This window comes from Balaenoptera borealis (genome assembly GCF_965194805.1).
Source record: "Balaenoptera borealis genome assembly, chromosome: 4".
In the NCBI taxonomy this organism is placed as follows: domain Eukaryota; kingdom Metazoa; phylum Chordata; class Mammalia; order Artiodactyla; family Balaenopteridae; genus Balaenoptera; species Balaenoptera borealis.
Genome location: NC_138861.1, coordinates 48,604,868 through 48,622,833, shown reverse-complemented (window position 1 = coordinate 48,622,833; position 17,966 = coordinate 48,604,868). Strand labels below are relative to the sequence as shown.

At 36.1% G+C, this 17,966-nt stretch overlaps 1 protein-coding gene and 1 long non-coding RNA gene across 19 annotated transcripts in view; one reads left to right on the top strand and one right to left on the bottom strand.

The window, feature by feature from the left end:
* The window catches only part of PTPN13 (protein tyrosine phosphatase non-receptor type 13), a 247,308-nt gene that overhangs the window by 101,530 nt on the left and 127,812 nt on the right, over window positions 1-17,966 (top strand). For 17 of the 18 annotated variants that reach the window (XR_014244298.1, XM_082391058.1, XM_082391051.1 and 14 more), the window contains one exon: window positions 6,035-6,601. The exons of the other annotated variant lie outside the window; for it this stretch is intronic. Coding sequence is in view for 16 of the 17 variants with exons in the window: in XM_082391058.1 (XP_082247184.1) it covers window positions 6,035-6,601 (567 nt within the window). In the remaining variant the exon portion in view is untranslated. The remainder of the gene's footprint in view (window positions 1-6,034; window positions 6,602-17,966) is intronic. 18 annotated transcript variants of the gene reach the window in all.
* LOC309628322 overlaps window positions 1-17,966 on the bottom strand; it is a 129,346-nt gene that overhangs the window by 95,915 nt on the left and 15,465 nt on the right. The window lies entirely within an intron of this gene.

The following is a 17,966-nucleotide window of genomic DNA, read 5'->3' as shown; positions in this document are numbered from 1 at the left end:
GGAGCCTCTTTTAATACTGAAATGTCATTTTGAAGTTACCTTCTAAGAGATGCTGTGAATTTTTTGAGTCTCAGTGTGAGGAGAAAGATGAATGATGATATCCCATTAAGGATGATGTTCATCATAAATAACAAAAATAGTTAAAACACAATGTACTTTGCAAGGAAGATTTTTTTCAATTTAATTTAATAAATGGAATATGTTATATTATGAATACTCTTTATGATCTTAAAATCTTTTATTCATAGCTCTTCAACGTTTACTTATTGTTTGCCGTTTACTTTTTAGCAAACTAGCGCACCCTCCGAAAGGAAAATGTTTGTGGTTTCACTTTAAATTTGAATACTTATAATTGTATGTAATATAATCTTGTCTGTAAACTGTTTCTGAACTCAGAGCATCCTTAAAGGTGGAAAAATCTACCTATAGTCACTAATTGTTCTGTTGTGAATAACTTGATTTTTAAAATTATAGAATCTAAAACTTTTCCAGGAGATCTTTTGATTTCTGGTTTTATGACTTTCTCTCAAAAGAACTTAAATTCTCCCTCAGTAGATAATTATATGCTGAGAAAAATAAAATAGAAACAAAAAAGAAGCAAAATTTAGAACTTTATGTTGCTACTTGTTCAGAAGAGCTCATAATAGTTCAAATGGGTTAGTTCGTTTATCCTGTCACCTCTAAGAAGAAGACATAACAAATTATTTTCAATTTTGTAGATGAAGGAAGTGAGAAACAAATTAAGTGGCTTGCCCCAGCTCATGGATTGAATGACAAAGCTAGTTAAAACCCCATCTTTTGACAGTAATCTTTCTGGTAGATTATGCTACCTAAATTGACTTTAAAAGGTTTCAAAAGTTATATAACCAGTCCATTCTGCAAGCATTTTTTTGGAATTTCTTTTATCAGGAACGATAAATAGAAAAATGAGTAAGACATGATCCCTTATGTTATTGTTCGAGTTGGGGGTGGGGGTGAGGAAATGAGTAGCAGTGATGACAGATATATAATAAAATGGATAATTTTAATACAGTTAGAGAATGTCTTCATAGAGACCAAGCATGCTCTGTGAGTTTAGATGAAGGAGCTTCTAACTCTGCCAGGATAGGAAAATACCACGGAAAGCTCCACCTGAAATCTTTTAAAAAGTAGCTACAATGGCATTGCTTTCAGAAATACCATTAGTTTAATTTCCTGTGATCAAAATGAGTAGTGAGCATAGCTATTAGGTGAACTTAATTAATGATTTCAGTGCTGTTTTTTGCTTGTTTAATAAAGTAATTATAATAGCCTGGGTACATGTTTGGAAAGATATGGAAAGCATCTGAAGAAATTGCATTTTGTCTAGTCTCAAATATAGTTATTTGAGATGACACTGGTATTAACAGTAGATGGTTTTCACTTGTTTACTAGACTGAAGCATCTAATAAGAGGGCCTAGAATTCCATGTTTTTCCTCATTTATATGGCCAAATGCTATATTTGAACTCTAATATTGAGTTCCCAGATTAGTGAAATTTTTTCCCTAGTGCTTTAGCAACACAAAGCAACCATGATACTGTATTGCTGTGTATGATGCCATATGTATTTTATCCACCTGTGAAGTGTTAATCAGGCAATTACATATCTTGTTGTGTAGTTGAAGACAGTGAGCATCATTGACATGACAAAGCGCATTGAGACTCCTGCCGGTTAGGAATATGTGATTTAAGAATAGTATGTTTATAACCAGCTGAAATCCACCTCTCTGTGTCTCTACCTAAAGCTATGTCTCCTTTTTATTCCCAAAATCAAACAAAAGCAGTCCTAGGCTAGAAGATCTACTGGAGAAACCACCTAGCTCAAAACATCTCTTTCCTACCACTGCCTTTCTTTTCCTTCAAAAGGTCATCCACACTCAGTTTCCCCGTTTAATGCTTTTGTAGCTCATAGCTCTTACAATTTTACCTTAGAGCATTTGTAACAAGTATATACGTACCATTTTGAACCTTGTTTCACACTTCCACAATTTTTTTGCCATTTTCCTGAAGAGTATCACTGCCCCCTCCCTTCCCTCCCCCCCATCTTACTTTCTCACTCCTCTTCCTATGTCACCATGCCTTTCTTTGTCCTGTTGGCTACTAGAAGAGAATTGTGGTTCAAAATCATTACTTTATAAGTCATAGTCATGAGATTTTAAGTTAGCTATCATAATGTGATTTCCAAACATATAAAGCAAAATGAGCCATATTTTGTAGAAACAGAGTAGGAAGTTAATATAAACCTTTAAATGAATTATTTTCATTATAATTTTGTTCTACCCTGCAGAATTTAAAATAACTTTCTGAAGTTTTTAATAACCATGAACTGAAATATTTTATATCTACTAATTTTTATAAAGACAATAAAAACCTAGCATTTATAAAGCCGTAGTTGTCCAAGAGCCACCTTATTAGCAATTAGTTTTAAGCTTCATATGACTAGTGAGAAGACATGGCTCTTTACCATGGCCCAGTAACAGATAGCTAGTAAATACTAATGACCTAAAAGAGAATAATTTACCTGTTCCACATGTAGTAGACTCATGACACATTTGGAAAGTGATCTATTTCAATAGTGGTCAGCTTCACTGGAGAAGTCATATTTAAAATAAAACTATAGAATAAGAAACAACTAACCATAAGAAAGGTCCCAACATTTAAGAGACCTTAACGGAGAAAAACCTGTGGCCTGGATGGAATAAGGAAAGTGGATATGAGACTAAAAAGGATTCAAGTGGCACGCCCAGAAGGAGTCTAGATTTTATTTGGAGTGCAATAATATGCCTTTGAGACTTATTAAGCAGGATGGTGACATCATGGAACGTGTTTTTAAAAGTTAGTTCTGGCTGCTGGGTGGAGGGTAGTTGGATGAAAAAAGAAGCAGGGAGGCCATTGCCATTATCTAGTCAAGTGATAATGTTAATTAGGAATAGGGTGATGCCAGTGGAATTGGAAATAACGGAGTAACATATCTTTGAGAATTTAGATAGCCAGCACTTTCTGATGGGTTTGATATGGGGAATTAGGAAGATGAAGGGTTTCAGGAGGGTGCCCGTATTTCTGTTCTGAGCTGTCAGTTGGATAATGGTGCCACTTATTCAAGTTGGAAAGACCAGGGTAAATGGACATCTCTGGGTATGGGAAGCAAAAGATCAGTTTTAAGCATGTTCAGTTTGTGGTGCTTCTGAGATACATTAGTAGAAGGTCCAGTTGTTTCAGACTGGAGCTCCCAGAAGAGATCAGTGCCAAGAAAATTAATTGGGGAGTTGTCAGTATGTAGATAATATTTAAAGCCTTGTTAATAGTTGAAAGTATATAAGGAAAGAGTGAAAATATAGGGTTCTAAAACTGACATCTGAGGAAAGCCAACATTTGGATATCCAGTAGAGGAAGAGGAAAAAGCAGACTTAGAATGAGCAGTCTGAGAAGTAGGAAGAAACCAAGCTTGTAAAGAGAGGAAAGTGATTCGTTAAGGGATTGTCATCACTATTAGTTGTTGCTGAGAGGTAGGTAAGATATGGATGCAGAAGTGTCCATTGGATTTGGTAATATGGATATCATCAGTGATACATGATGAGAGTTGCCAAGGTGTAGAGGAATGGGAAGTTGACTAAAGTGGGTAGAATAATGAATGGGAAGTGAGAAATTGGAGACAGCAGTAGCTAGAGGGGAAATGTGGTAATAGGGGAGAGGTTTTGTTTAGTTTGGTTTTGTTATAGAGATATTAGAGCACGTTTTGTGTACTAATGGGAATGACTCAGTAGAAATGGGGGATAATGAAGATGGAAGCAGAGAGGGCAGAAGATAACCAAAGAAATAAAATCTTTGATAAAGTAAGAGGAGGGGGGAATTGAACACATATCGGGAATTGGCCTTTGGTAAGAAATTTCATCCTTTGAGACAGTAGGGAAAAGATTGCAGACACGGGTGGATATGTAGAATTAGTCATGGAAAAATGAGTTGTCTTCTGACAACTATTTTCTTGGTGGAATATGAGACCAGCTCATCAGCTAAAGAGAGATGAGAGTTAAGGTGGGAAATTTGAAGAATGAGGAAAAATGAATCAGTTGTGGAAAGTGAGTGAACTTACTGTTAGCACATGATGTTGAGTGTCCGAAGTGGTTGACCGTGAATTTATGTGCTGCCAAAATACCCACTTGTTTGATTTTCTCCAAGTTTTGACTACTTGTTGGTAGTCAAGATAGTAAAAGAAGGCAGATTGTTGAGTTCATCTGTGATTCTATGATCTGTAAATCCTTTCGATTCTTATTTTTTATCTATTGTATTCTATCAATTTTTGAGTATCTTTGTTCTCTATTTTTAATACAATTTTAAATTAATGAGTTTCAACACGTGGTTTAAGAATGTAATTCACCCCTGAAATACTGTAAGATAGACATATTTATCAATTTAAAATTATTTTATATTAGAATCTAAAGTCTGTGGCAATCTGTGTGTCTAGATGTGGTGTGGTATATTTCCCAGTATTCTGTAGATCAGGGATCCCCAACCCCCGGGGCCACGGACAGGTACCGGTCCATGGCCTGTTAGGAACTGGGCTGCAGAGCAGGAGGTGAGTGGTGGGCGAGCGAGCGAAGCTTCATGTGCCGCTCCCCTTTGCTCCCCAGCACTCACATTACCCCCTGAACCATCATCCCCCTCCCCCAGTATGTGGAAAAATTGTTTCCGTGAAACCAGTCCCTGGTGCCAAAAAGGTTGGGGACCGCTGCTATAGATGATGTGCCCCAGATAGGCGATGTTATCCTTATTTGCATTTGAGTGGATCCATGTTCAGGGGGAAGATAAGTTCCGAGAAAACATTTGAATCTAATTTTCAAGCAATTATGTGTTGCCATTCTGAAATTAATTTACTTTTCTATAATTATTAAGGTAAAATTTGTGGTCAGGGAATTATAGCTTATAGTTGTTACCCTGAAGAAGCAATTGACTTCTTCAAATGAGTTAATAAGCAATTTATTATTATCAGGAAGGTTTTAGTCATCATTTTACATTGTATCCATAGCAAATAGGTTATCAAAGAGGGATCACAGAAGGTCACGCAGGAAATCTTCAGTGTTTATGGGCTATTGGGTTAGTAACTATATTTTTCTACATTTCTCTTTTTAATAGTGGAGCCATATATATGTGTGATTTTTTTTGTTGTTGAATCTATGAATTCAAAAAAATTTCTGGTTGGACATTTTTGCTGCGCCTCAATGCATTTAGACTGCTGCCTTAAAAAAAAGATTAGAATGGCATACTGGTTTTAACTACATCAAAGACTAAAGCATAAATAAGAATGGGTAATTTCTTCCAGTTGACAAATATTGATACATTGTGTTCGAGAGGAAAAACTATTTCAGTACATGATGGTCTGCCGTGGAAAAATTGTTTCTTACATAATTTAAACACAGTCAAGTTGTCTGGATTTCAAACATAATCAAATTTTCTGAAAACATATCTAATCATAATAAAACTTTGATACTTAAGAATTCCAAATACTACAATCTTTTTTCCATCCAGAATATAGCAAGAATTCTTTGTTTCTTCTTTGAACATGTTTATTTAAATGACCAGAAAATGGCAGGGCTTTATATTGAAATACTACCTATTTGAATTATATCTTTAGAAGTTAAAGGAGTATACTACATATTCTATTATTACCCCAAATCGTTTCATGAATAATTAATATTCTACCAAACTGGTTAGTATCAGAAACTCTTATCTATTTTTTAAAACCAAATCATTCACCTTTGAATATAAAATAATGCTACTTTAAGAAGTAAGTTCAATATATTATTGATATCATTAGGTAAGAAACATTGGACTATGAAAAGTTATACAAACATAACATCTCTTTCCACTTCCCTTATCATCACCACCATCCCATTTCATCTCTCTTCCTCCATTCGGAGAATTAGGAAATTGCCACCACTTTGATTGTCAATAGTAAGGTTACATTCCAGTTATTTTCTAAAAATTCTGTGCATACATGATAGATTCTTATCATTCCAGGAAGAAGCTCTACTTCTGATGTACTAGATACATACAAGTCTCCGTTCTCTCATCAGACCTTTCTTAACAAAGGGCTTAGTAAATCTATGGGATTTCTGTCCATAAGAGACACACAATATGAAGAAGATTATTTCAAGGACATTTCATCAGATAATAATTCTGGACATGAAGATTCTGAAAATTCTTGCTCTCCTTACCAGTTCAAAACTAGTGGCCCAGAAAAAAAAGCTCTCCCTGGCATTGATGCACTTCCCAAGAAGAAGATTTGGGCTTCATCCATGGACTTGCTTTGCACAGGTGACAGAGACGTCTCTTCTGGGGAGACTGACAGACACCAACACTGTCTGCCTGAGGCGGTAACAGTACGGACTTCAACTACTCCTAGGAAAAAGGAGGCAAGATACTCAGATGGAAGCATAGCCTTGGATATCTTTGGCCCTCAGAAAATGGATCCAGTGTTTCACACACGAGAATTGCCCACCTCCTCAGCAATATCAAGTGCTTTGGACCGAATCCGAGAAAGACAAAAGAAACTTCAGGTTCTGAGAGAAGCCATGAATGAAGAAGGTTAGTAATTTCGTGTGTGTTTGAGAGAGAATTGAATTGAAGTATTTAAAATTGTGTTTTGAAATAAAGAAGGGTTAGTAAACCATTCCATAAGTCTTATTTCCACTGCAAAACCTTTGTAGCCAAGTTAAGCTCGCTCTTCCCTGTCAATTTCTGTTCTTCCTTCCATAAAAACCCTAATCAAAGTACAGTGCTACCACAAAGTCATCCCTACTAAACACACCCAGTCCAGCCACCATATAAGTCTCTCAATATTTTAGGTAGGCAGGAGCCATGTTTTCTACCTCTTTTTAATCCTCCACAGCACCGGCTATCATGCACTATCTTGTGGGAGGCTTCTGTAAAGGACTGGTTCGTGGAAATGAGATGCAGTTAATCAAAATCAGCAATCCCAGGGAGGCAGTGTAGACTGGTGACAGTGCAGTGGTTCCCAAACCACCAGCTTCAAGAAACACGTTTTGGGACACGACTCCTGGAGATTATAATTTCTTTGGTCTGGAATGAAGTTTTAAATCTACATTTTTAAAATCATAGTGTTTAGGTTTATGGATTTAGAGTCAGACAGCCTAGGCTTGAATTATTTACCCCACTCAGTAGCTATGTGATCCTTATTAGTTCAGCAGCTGGGCTTAATCACTCCGTCTTAAGTTACCCTATGTGTAAAATGGGCTTAACACAAATAAATTAATTGGGTAGTGAATGTAAAGTGATTAATAAGTCAAATTATTACAATCCTAGTATGGGGGCATAAAATAACTTTATAAATTATCAGTTATTATTTGCAGGGGAAAGCTCTGTTTCAAAAGTACCTATTCACACACAAAGCACAATATATTGAACAGAATAAAATTATGTTCTAGACATATGGATAGAGGCTCTTTTTAGTATAGATACGTGGAAGAGAGGGCAAAATAAGAGTTTTCAATCTAATCCTCTACATTTTAAAAAAGATTTATTTATTTATTTTATTTATTTTTGGCTGCATCGGGTCTTAGTTGCGGCACACGGAATCTTCGTTGAGGTGTGCGGGCTTCTCTCTAGTTGTGGTGTGCAGGCTCCGGGGCGCGTGGGCTCTGTAGTTGTGGCACGCAGGTTCCAGAGTGTGTGGGCTCTGCACACGTGGGCTCTCTAGTAAAGGCGCGCAAGCTCAGTAGTTGTGGCACGAGGGCTTAGTTGCCCTGTGGCATGTGGGATCCTAGTTCCCTGACCAGGGGTTGAACCTGTGTCCCCTGCATTGGAAGGCGGATTCTTTACCACTGGACCACCAGGGAAGTCCCTAATCCTCTACATTTTTGAAGATTAAAGTTTTATAACTGCCGCTTCTAGACCCCTGGAACATAGGTGATTAAAGGGAGCTTTAAGGTACTTCTAGTTCAGTGAGAGTAGTAACATAATCAAGGGTCATATTCATTTTTAAGATCATTGTCCTAGTGAATATTTTTGATTCATAGGTTGCCTTTACAGTACTCTGCTAAAGGTTTGGTCTGTTAAGTTTTAAGCAAAGTTCTAGGACTGAAAATAGACCCCACATTGTGCTTTACTTCTCATAAATGAAGTTTTGCACTTTTTTTTTTCAATTCAGGAGTTGCAAATTAGTGGGGAAATTGAAATTATGGAGGAAATTATTGAACACTTAATTAATATTATGGGTTTGTATATAATTGCATTTTTAAAAACATTAGCCAGCACTATGAGATGGTCGAATATAACCTAGATCTAAAAACTTTCAAAGACTTAAAAAGACTTTTATTTTTCAAAGAAAATAAAAACTTAGAAATTTGTTTTATACATGATTTCACTGTTTTTAACTCTGATCAGTAAACTTTTAGAGTTGTGACAGCAAAAAGCAGTCACTTTGTAGCTTAAAATAAAGTCTCTCCTTTCAGAAGTTGTATTTCATGACTATTTAGTGTTGCACAACAGCTAACATATGAATATAATTTAGCCTGACATTCTTATGAGCATTCCCTCATGGAGACATTTATGTAAAGAAATTCTGCCCATTGTGGAAAAAAAAAATCCCTCAATGATTCAAATAGATAAAACCATGATTGTCTCAGAATATAAATGGTGAAGATACACACCAATTTAGATGACTGTTTCTAACATTTAAAAGCTTGACTGGTATATTTTCTTAACATGTAAATATTAAGATATTAATTTATAATGTTTTCAGGTGTACGTTTCAAAAGATTATCTGACTTACTATTTGGTAAATTAATAGTAGTTTGGATTAGTGAAGTGAGGAGAGTGTTTTTTACACTTGAACCTTGCTTGAGAGTCAAATAGTAAAGCATCAAAACTTTAGTGAAAATATTTTTAATTTGTTAAATTATGCTACAATAAATAGTCTGTTTAATATGTTTTGTTTGAATAGGTGATTTATGGGGATTTCCTATAAAGTGAGTATTAAGTCAAATTATGTCCTAGTTTGCATAGAAGTCTTATCTTCTTGGGAAACATGTGCATGCATGTGTGTGTAAGTGTATTATGGAAACTCAAATAGACCAACTTGTTTTCAGATATGCATATATATATCTGCAAAGAATGATATATAATCTCTGTAAACTCTTATTTTTTCAAAATGGTAACTTGTTACCAAAAAAATTTCCATATTTAGAAATTTTAGGTTTATTATAAGAGATAAAAGAAAAGGAAAAGATTTCTTTTTAAAAATAAATATGCTTTCAATTATTTGATATAGGACAATTTCTATCCTGAAATCTTTCTTTGGTATTAAAGAGTTTTCAAAAACATTTGCTCCCACAAAGAACCTACCCATTTTCCCCCCAGAGTATATTTTATAACCAATTTAAGGAAAACAGAACACCTTGAAAATGTTGATTTATTATGGAAATATACCACCTTAAATAAACTCCATTATTATATAGTAACTTGCAAGTAGTAATTATATTTGCTTTAGACTAAAAGCATTGTTTGAAAGGAACGTTTGAGGTTTGGAATTCAAAAACAATAATTTTCTTAGTTACTTAGTTGAATAACTTACTGGTTTTATGCTGTGCTGTCTTTTTCTAAAGGTAAGATAATTTATGTTAGCCGAGCAAAGTACAGATTGCCAGTATGAAGATTTCAGCTAGTATACAAAGAAGAAAAAAGAATGGAAAATAATATAAACCCATTTATCTCATTTAATTCTTATGAATAGTAGGCTTCATAGATCCCTTTTCTGTGTGACTAAAGCATTTAAAAATATTAATACTCTGTACAGTTTTTGTGATCTTTACAATTGGAAGTTGCTACTGGGTATCAGTAATTTTAGAATTAGAAGAGGTCTTAAAGCACGTATGCTTGGGCTTGTGAAGATTTAATAATGTACCCAAGATCACATAACTGGTTAATGATAAAGTTTCCATTATTATGGGAGATTGTAGATTTCCATGAGAGATTTCAGCATTCCAGTCTAAGAATTTCCCACTACATGTTACCTCTTAATTTTTAAAAAAGGATGTGTTACAGTGTTCACTGGGATAATACAACAGTCAGAAGAAAAGAAATTGCTAAATTGCAGTTTGTTCTTTGGGGCACATGAGGAGATTCATTGAACTAATGGGAAAGACAATTGTCTCCTTCAGCCTCAAATGTATAGCCCTTACCTTAGCCCAGGCCCCATCCTCTTGAAAGGAGCCTGTACCTAGATCACCTCCATGGCATCTCCTCAGCTGACAGCATCAACCAGCCAACTAGCACAAGGGAGATCAGACTTTAAAATCACGGAGTTTGGTTTTGGGAGGAATTTGGATATCATTTCAATCAAACATCTCATTTTCAGAGACCTAGAGTAGACTAGTTTGCCAAAGGAAAGACAAAATTCATAAATCATAACAGAGCTGAATTTAGAATCCAGGTCTCTGAAGCCCCAGAATAAGATTTTTTCCATTCTGCCATTCTGATTTCAAGCAGAAACCAGAAACATTTCAGATATATTGTTGGGAAAATATTTTACTGCCTGGGAAGTTGGACGTTCAACTGACCACCTAAACAAACCCCTTAGGTCTCTTCCTAGTAAAATTATATAATTTTTAATACAGTAAAACAAGATATTATTATGAAAGGCTCATTTGGTTCTTCCTTCAGTAAACCACACTAGATGTGGGTTAAGATGGAGCTCCATTGTGTCATATCCTCTATTGTGGCAGATAGTGGGATTTTGTTTTGCTTTGTTTTGGATAGTGTTTTGATGGGGCTTTACTATGGTAGGATCTGTAAGATGGTTATCCTGTACCTGATGACATAAGAGAGTAAACTATCAAAAAGCAGTGGTTGGTATCGAGTGCTCTAATTTCTTTGGGAACAAAATAAAGTTAGGAACAAAAAAGATCCCAAGAAAGAAATTGTAGTTGAAGTTTAAAAATCATAAGATTATTATGATGATTATTAATAGTTATTATTAAAACTATTATAAAAACTATTATTAATAGTTTTCTACATTCATAAAGCAGTGAGGCAGGAATAAACATAACAGCTTTCTCTCGTGGAAACTAGTTTTAAAGTTTGATGTCATTCCCTTTTTTTGCTTTATTCTTTTCATTTCACTCTTTTCACCTCAGCATAGGACTGTCCTATTCTACTCTTTCCCTTTCTTCCCTGTTTCCAGTATTTTCTTTTCCACCTGTCTCTACTCCATCTCAAGATCTGAGAAATTGTCTGTTTTCTAATGAGAGTATCTGTTGCCGTGCCGTTTGTGGTGTAATTACCACACACTCCCTATCCATTGCTCTGTGGGTTGGCAGCACATTCCTGATTATGAGAGACTGACTTGGAACCAGTACTGTGAGTATAGTATGAACAGCACTCCACACCCTGGGTGGGGACTATGAATAGAATTTTGCTTCCAGCAGTCAGTCTACTTTATGTCTAAATTAAGTATCGTTTCCTTTCTTTCAGTGCTGTGGCCTCTGGTCTAGCCTAGTTTTTGCTATTCTGTGACTGTTGTGTGAATACAGCTTAAACTCTGTTGTGCAGCTAGAGTATGGAAACACTCAAATATGTGAGCCTGTTCTCATTATTAAGGCACCTTAATGTTTCATTTCCATTCACATTCATTCCATTGAACTTGAAAGTGCATATACTTTTTTTTTTTTTTGGCTGTGTTGGGTCTTCGTTTCTGTGCGAGGGCTTTCTCTAGTTGTGGCGAGCGGGGGCCACTCTTCATCGCGGTGCGCGGGCCTCTCACTATCGCGGCCTCTCTTGTTGCGGAGCACAGGCTCCAGACACGCAGCCTCAGTAGTTGTGGCGCACGGGCTTAGTTGCTCCGCGGCATGTGGGATCTTCCCAGACCAGGGCACGAACCCATGTCCCCTGCACTGGCAGGCAGATTCTCAACCACTGCGCCACCAGGGAAGCCCGCATATACTTTTATAGTTACATTTCAGAAGAGTAGGAGGATGGAATCATAAATGTTACAGTTCATCATAGAGGATGCTACTAGTGACATTTTATGGAGAGAGAAATATTTTCAAAACTTATCTTTCTTTTCTAAGAGCCAAAACTGGTAAAGATGAACTACTCAGTTTTTATTTTTACCTTATTTCCCTTAGGATAGCAACCCCCCCACCACCGCAAAAAAGAAAAAAAAAAAGATTGAGTCGTTATTTGGATTACTCCATGAACTTAAATAATTTAAATAATCAGTTTCCACAGAAGTACATATGAATAAGCAGGGATTTTATGTGATATTGGTCAAGTATCACATGTACTTAGGTATTAATGACTTTATTATTATACTACTAAGATACAATATATTTTGTATCTCTGAAGAGCACACTATTATAGATGGATTCAACATCTTAACCAGAAAGAATCAAGTGGGTACTATGTTTCCAGGGCGGAAATTTAAGGAGATTTATGTTTTAGATCAGCATTGTCCAATAGAACTTCAATGGAGGAAATGTCCTATATCTACAAAGTCCAGCTCTGTAGTTAAAAGCCACGTGTGACTGTTGAGCACTTGCATTGTAGCTAGTGCAACTAAGGAACTGAATATTTTATTTAAAATTACCTAGCCATTGAGTGCAGCTTCAAACCATTCTCACACAGTTAGTCCAGTACAAAATACCAAAGATTGGTTTGAAAAGCATTTGAGAAGAAGTATGCAGTAAGTCATTCTTTAGCTTAAAAACAACTGAGCATAGACATTTACTTCTCTTGTTTGATTTATCCAAGTGAAAAAAAATGAAGTTGCGTTTTTAAATGCTAAGGAAAGTTAAAAGTGAAACCAAAACGAGCTTTCCAGTGTCTATAATCATAGTAATATAATACTGGTTTTGGAGTCCACAGAAATCAGAGGGTACTTTATCAGAAATTAGGGACCTAATTTAAATCTAACTCATACATAGTTAACATAGACCCAGTTTGGCTTTGATATAGAAACCTTCTGAAAAGCATGGATCGATACGTTTATGATTTAAAATGGATCTTACTAGTAATGAGTATCATCACAAGGTTTAAGACCCAACAGTTTTAACCTCCAAAATATTTCTTCATTTCATTCCAGTCTCTCAGTTCCTTCTGTTGCCCATGGACTATAGAACTAGCTTTCTAAATTGATCTCTCAGCTATAATTTGTCCTCTGTTTACCTGCCATGCAAATGAATGGATACATTTCTTCTCTGCCTCCAGCCATTTAATAACTTTTTATCAGCTGAGCAGGATAAAATTCAGGCTTCTTAGATTATGGTAGTTAAGGCTTTCCATTATTGTGTCTCTCCAGTCTCACCCTTTAGCATTTCCCATCTCACAGGTCATTCCAACACCACGTGTATTCGCATGCTCTCTCTCTCTCCTCCTCTCCCACTCCTCTTGCCCTCCCTCACCAACTTCCCTCCATACAGGCTACTTTATATTTTCATGCTTTTATTCATGCAGCTTTCTGCCTTAAAAGACTGTCTAAGCTTTCAGGTATTGCATAGCTCAGGAAGCTTTCTCTCATCTTCCCACTTCCAGATGTTGGCCTATATTTTTCATTGAAATTATTTGTTTTAAAGAGCTTTTTTCTCCTCTTGTAGACACCAGAAATTTGCCCTGGTCTAATTCATGGCTACATCCTTAGTTTCTACGACTGTGCCTGACATATAAAGATAGTCAGTAAGTGTTTGTTAATCTAAACTGAATATTGCAACATGGCTATTAATATTAAATATTTAGTATATTCAGTGGTGCTATTTCAGATATGGAATACAACAATATTCTCTGATGAATTATGCTATATAGTGAGGAGAAATCCCACCTCCTTCTCCTCTGTTTTGTCCAACTCTAAGAGAAAATCACATACTTGTCAGTCACAGCCTGACCAACCAACAGCAAATGCAATCACTTTCCTTTAGAACTCTGTACCGTTTGAAAGCTTTAGAAGGGGCAGTTGAAGTCATAACAACAAAGGATCCTGGAGGATGCTAGAAGAGTGGTACAGCTGGCCCAGATTTATGGCTACTGCATTACACAAGACCATCATAGAGGAACTGTTCACTCTTGTTGCCTTCCTACTCTGCACAAATTTTACATCTATAAAGTAATTTATATTTCACAGAGTATTTCTCCATATACCTTTCCTCGTTTATATATATTCATACTTGCATGTGTTCTGTTTCTCTTGGTTAAAAATTCTGTTGATCACGTCTAGCTCTCAAAGGATTTTAGAATATATTCTATTCATGTATCATGCAGCATGGTGTAATATAGAATACAGTGGACTCTAGTGATCATAAACAAGGTACAATCTCTAATGTCCAGAAATTAACCCCCTCAAAAGAAAGCATAGAGAAAAACACTTCATACATGAATACATAATGTTGCTACTTTTGTTTCTCTGCTTTATTTGAAGGTTGAAATATTTTATTTGTTAGGACCTATAACTATAAAAATGCAGGGTTTTAAATATTTTTTTACAGTTCTGAACTACAAAACCCATCATTTTAGTGCATTTCTCTTTGAAACTTTTATCTATAATTTGGGTCATGTATTAAAGGTAAAGAAATGCCAAGCTAAAAGTGGTTATTTAATTCCTGATGTTGCAATTGCCTGAGTCTCATTTCCTTCATGTTACTTGTCTGAGCTTGAATATGTGTCACTTGTAAAACGTGTTTTTAGATTACAGTTTGCGCTGGCTTAGATACATTTTAATGTGAAGATTGTAGATTTGAATGTTTCATCTAAAATAGCTCTACATAAGCTCAGAATATCATGCAAGTCTTCATAATTCCCTAACCATTAAAAGTATAGTGTTCATGACCACATGCCACAACTTCATATGTTTAAAGTGTTAAGTGTGTTAAGTAAGTGTTGGTGGAAATTGTGACTCTCAGTCGTCAAGAATTTATGACAAAACACTAGCCTATTGAAAAGCTGCCTTTTAATGTTGTTATATAAATGTGGAGTCAATACCATGTTAGAGTTGCAGTTTAGAGGATCAGGTTACAGTTAAAGGATAATAAAATATTTGTTAGATTTTTTTTCTTCTTTTTTTTTGGCTGCATTGGGTCTTCATTGCTGCGCCTGGGCTTTCTCTAGTTGTGGCGAGCAGTGGCTACTCTTCTTTGCAGTGCACGGGCTTCTCATTGAGGTGGCTTCTCTTGTTGTGGAGCATGGGCTCTAGGCACGCAAGCTTCAGTAGCTGTGATGCGGGGGCTCAGTAGTTGTGGCTCGCAGGCTCTAGAGCGCAGGCTCAGTAGTTGTGGCGCACGGGCTTAGTTGCTCTGCGGCATGTGGGATCTTCCCGGACCAGAGCTCAAACCCATGTTCCCTGCATTGGCAGGCAGATTCTTAACCACTGCGCCACCAGGGAAGTCCTGTCAGATTTTTATACCTTGTAATCTGACCAAAAAAATAGTACACTCTTAATTATGGTAAAGTAATACTAGAAATTAAAATATATCTTTAATTGTCAGAGTATGTATGATTACAGAATCTCTATAACTAGACTTCTATCCAGATGTTAATTCTTTAAGCCATTATTCTCTAGTCCCTATTCTTCTCATTCTCTCACCACTATTCTACAAAATGTTTTTTGGAGAGACTATATTCCTATGTGTTTTATGTGTTTCACATACATATATTCACACACTCAATTTGATGTACTGCTTTTTTGGTGACATGTATTCAGGCTAATTTTATTCTGCCATTTTTTCTTTTTCAGTCGTTATTATTTCTATGCTAAGATTGTTAACTACAACTTTATTTTCCATGTCTGAAAACTAAATACATATAGGAAGTCAAAGAGAAGAAAATCATCTAGTGAAATGAGGAATACTCATGATCCTAAATGAACTCTAGTACACTGATTTACACAATGTAGGTTTCACTTAAATATTTACTAGCTGAGAAAAGAAATTTGCAAACCAACAAATTAGATACTGAGTCTAATTTTATCCCACAAAAGGCAAATAAATTCAGTTCTCCAGTTGTAATGGTGACAGCTTAAAATTTTGCTATTGCAGTTTTAACATTGCAATGAAAGTAGCCACATGTGTATTTTATAAAATGTGTATTTGAATATTCTTAATAGGTCCATTGCACATGATTCAAAAATTTTGGCATTCAGGAAACTTTGTAATATTCTATAAATATTTAAGAGCATCTCTTTGTTTAAAAAAAAAAGTCTGATACTTTCTAATTAAAATAACAATCACTAGGTTTTATTGATGCGGGGAGATGGGTACATATGAGGACTTGTACTCTCTGTTTTTGTGTCTGTTTAGAAGTTTTCATAATAAAAAATTGTGTGTGTTTTTTTAATCACTCAGTTAATACCACATTCCTGGGATCTGGACCAAATCTAAAGTGCTAATATTATACATTTAAATATAGATAGAAAACATATCTGTTGTCTGGATCCTCCAAAAAAAGTCATCAATAATGGTAGGACACCTTGTGGAAAATTAGGGATTACCCTTCTTTTGCAGACCAGACAGAGGAAGAAAGCTACTACCTATCTAGTTAGTGTCTACTGGGTACCTTTTGTGTAGGTCATCAGAAAGCCAAGAAGTGTTTCTATCTGTCAGCATGGAAAACATGCCTCTGTTATACACCAATGCAGATTCTCTTGGTAAAAGACATGTAATTTTATAGTAATTCCTGAAACTGTTACATTTATTATTTAATTCAGAAATGGAAAGCTTATAAGGGCTAACCTTTCTTGTAAGCACAACTGAGTAGTAAATTTTGGCTGAGAACTTTAATCTGATTCTAACCTTTTTATAACCATGACTGTGTAGTAAATATTGCCTGGGAACTTGACTCTGGTTATATCTGCCATGCCATTAAGTGAAAGGAACATGGTTAACAACGTTTTTTTTTAAAGATGCATTCTGGAATACAAGAAGCTCACAAAAGATTCCTACCACTTTAATTAACATAAACACCCCACCCCTACCCCAGCCTTAGAAGGGAAAAGTTCTTCCTGCCCCTTAATTGTCCTGCTAAGCTAGTCATCCAGTTTGTGTTTCCAGAGTGTTTGTGCCCTAATACTCTGAAGCGGTAAAGCATCATAAGGCAATGTCCTCCCTCCCCCCTGGGTGTGGTACTGAGAACATTTACAGACAGTAGTTCATCACGGGAAGATGATTTATTGTTATATATATTTTTGTGTGTGTAAATTTATTTGTTTGTTTGTTTATTTAGGCTGTGTTGGGTTTTCATTGCTGCACACGGGCTTTCTCTAGTTGCAGCGAGCGAGGGCTACTCATCATTGCGGTGCGCGGGCTTCTCATTGCGGGTGGCTTCTCTTCTTGCGGAGCATGGGCTCTAGGCGTGCAGGCTTCAGTAGTTGTGGCACGTGGGCTCAGTAGTTGTGGCTCGCAGGCTCTAGAGCACAGGCTCAGTAGTTGTGGTGCACAGGCTTAGTTGCTCCACGGCATGTGGGATCTTCCCAGACGAGGGCTTGAACCCATGTCCCCTGCATTGGCAGGCGGATTCTCAACCACTGTGCCACCAGGGAAGTCCTGGTGTTATATTTTTAAGAAGAGTTTGTCAAAGTTACATTAATTTGTCTTACAGAGGAACGCAAGGATTGAAAAAAGTTTACTAGTGTTGTCAGAGTAAAGGAAACAAAACATAGGCGAGCAAAAGACAGGGAATGTGGACGCTGTGAAATAATGTAAGAATAGTTATAAAGCACCACCAGAGAATGGAAATTAAAATTAAAATTTATTTACTCTCATACAGCCACTTTGCAGAAATAGTTATGAAGCAGTAAATTCAATTAATACGGGGTGTGAAATTGTTATTGCAGGCGTAACATCCAAGTGACAGAAGTTCTCTCCTCTGTCTACTGAATAGGTTTGCTGCAACTTTCTACTTTTCATTGTGAGGTAAAACCATATTGCCTCCATACATTTGGGTCTTTCCCTTG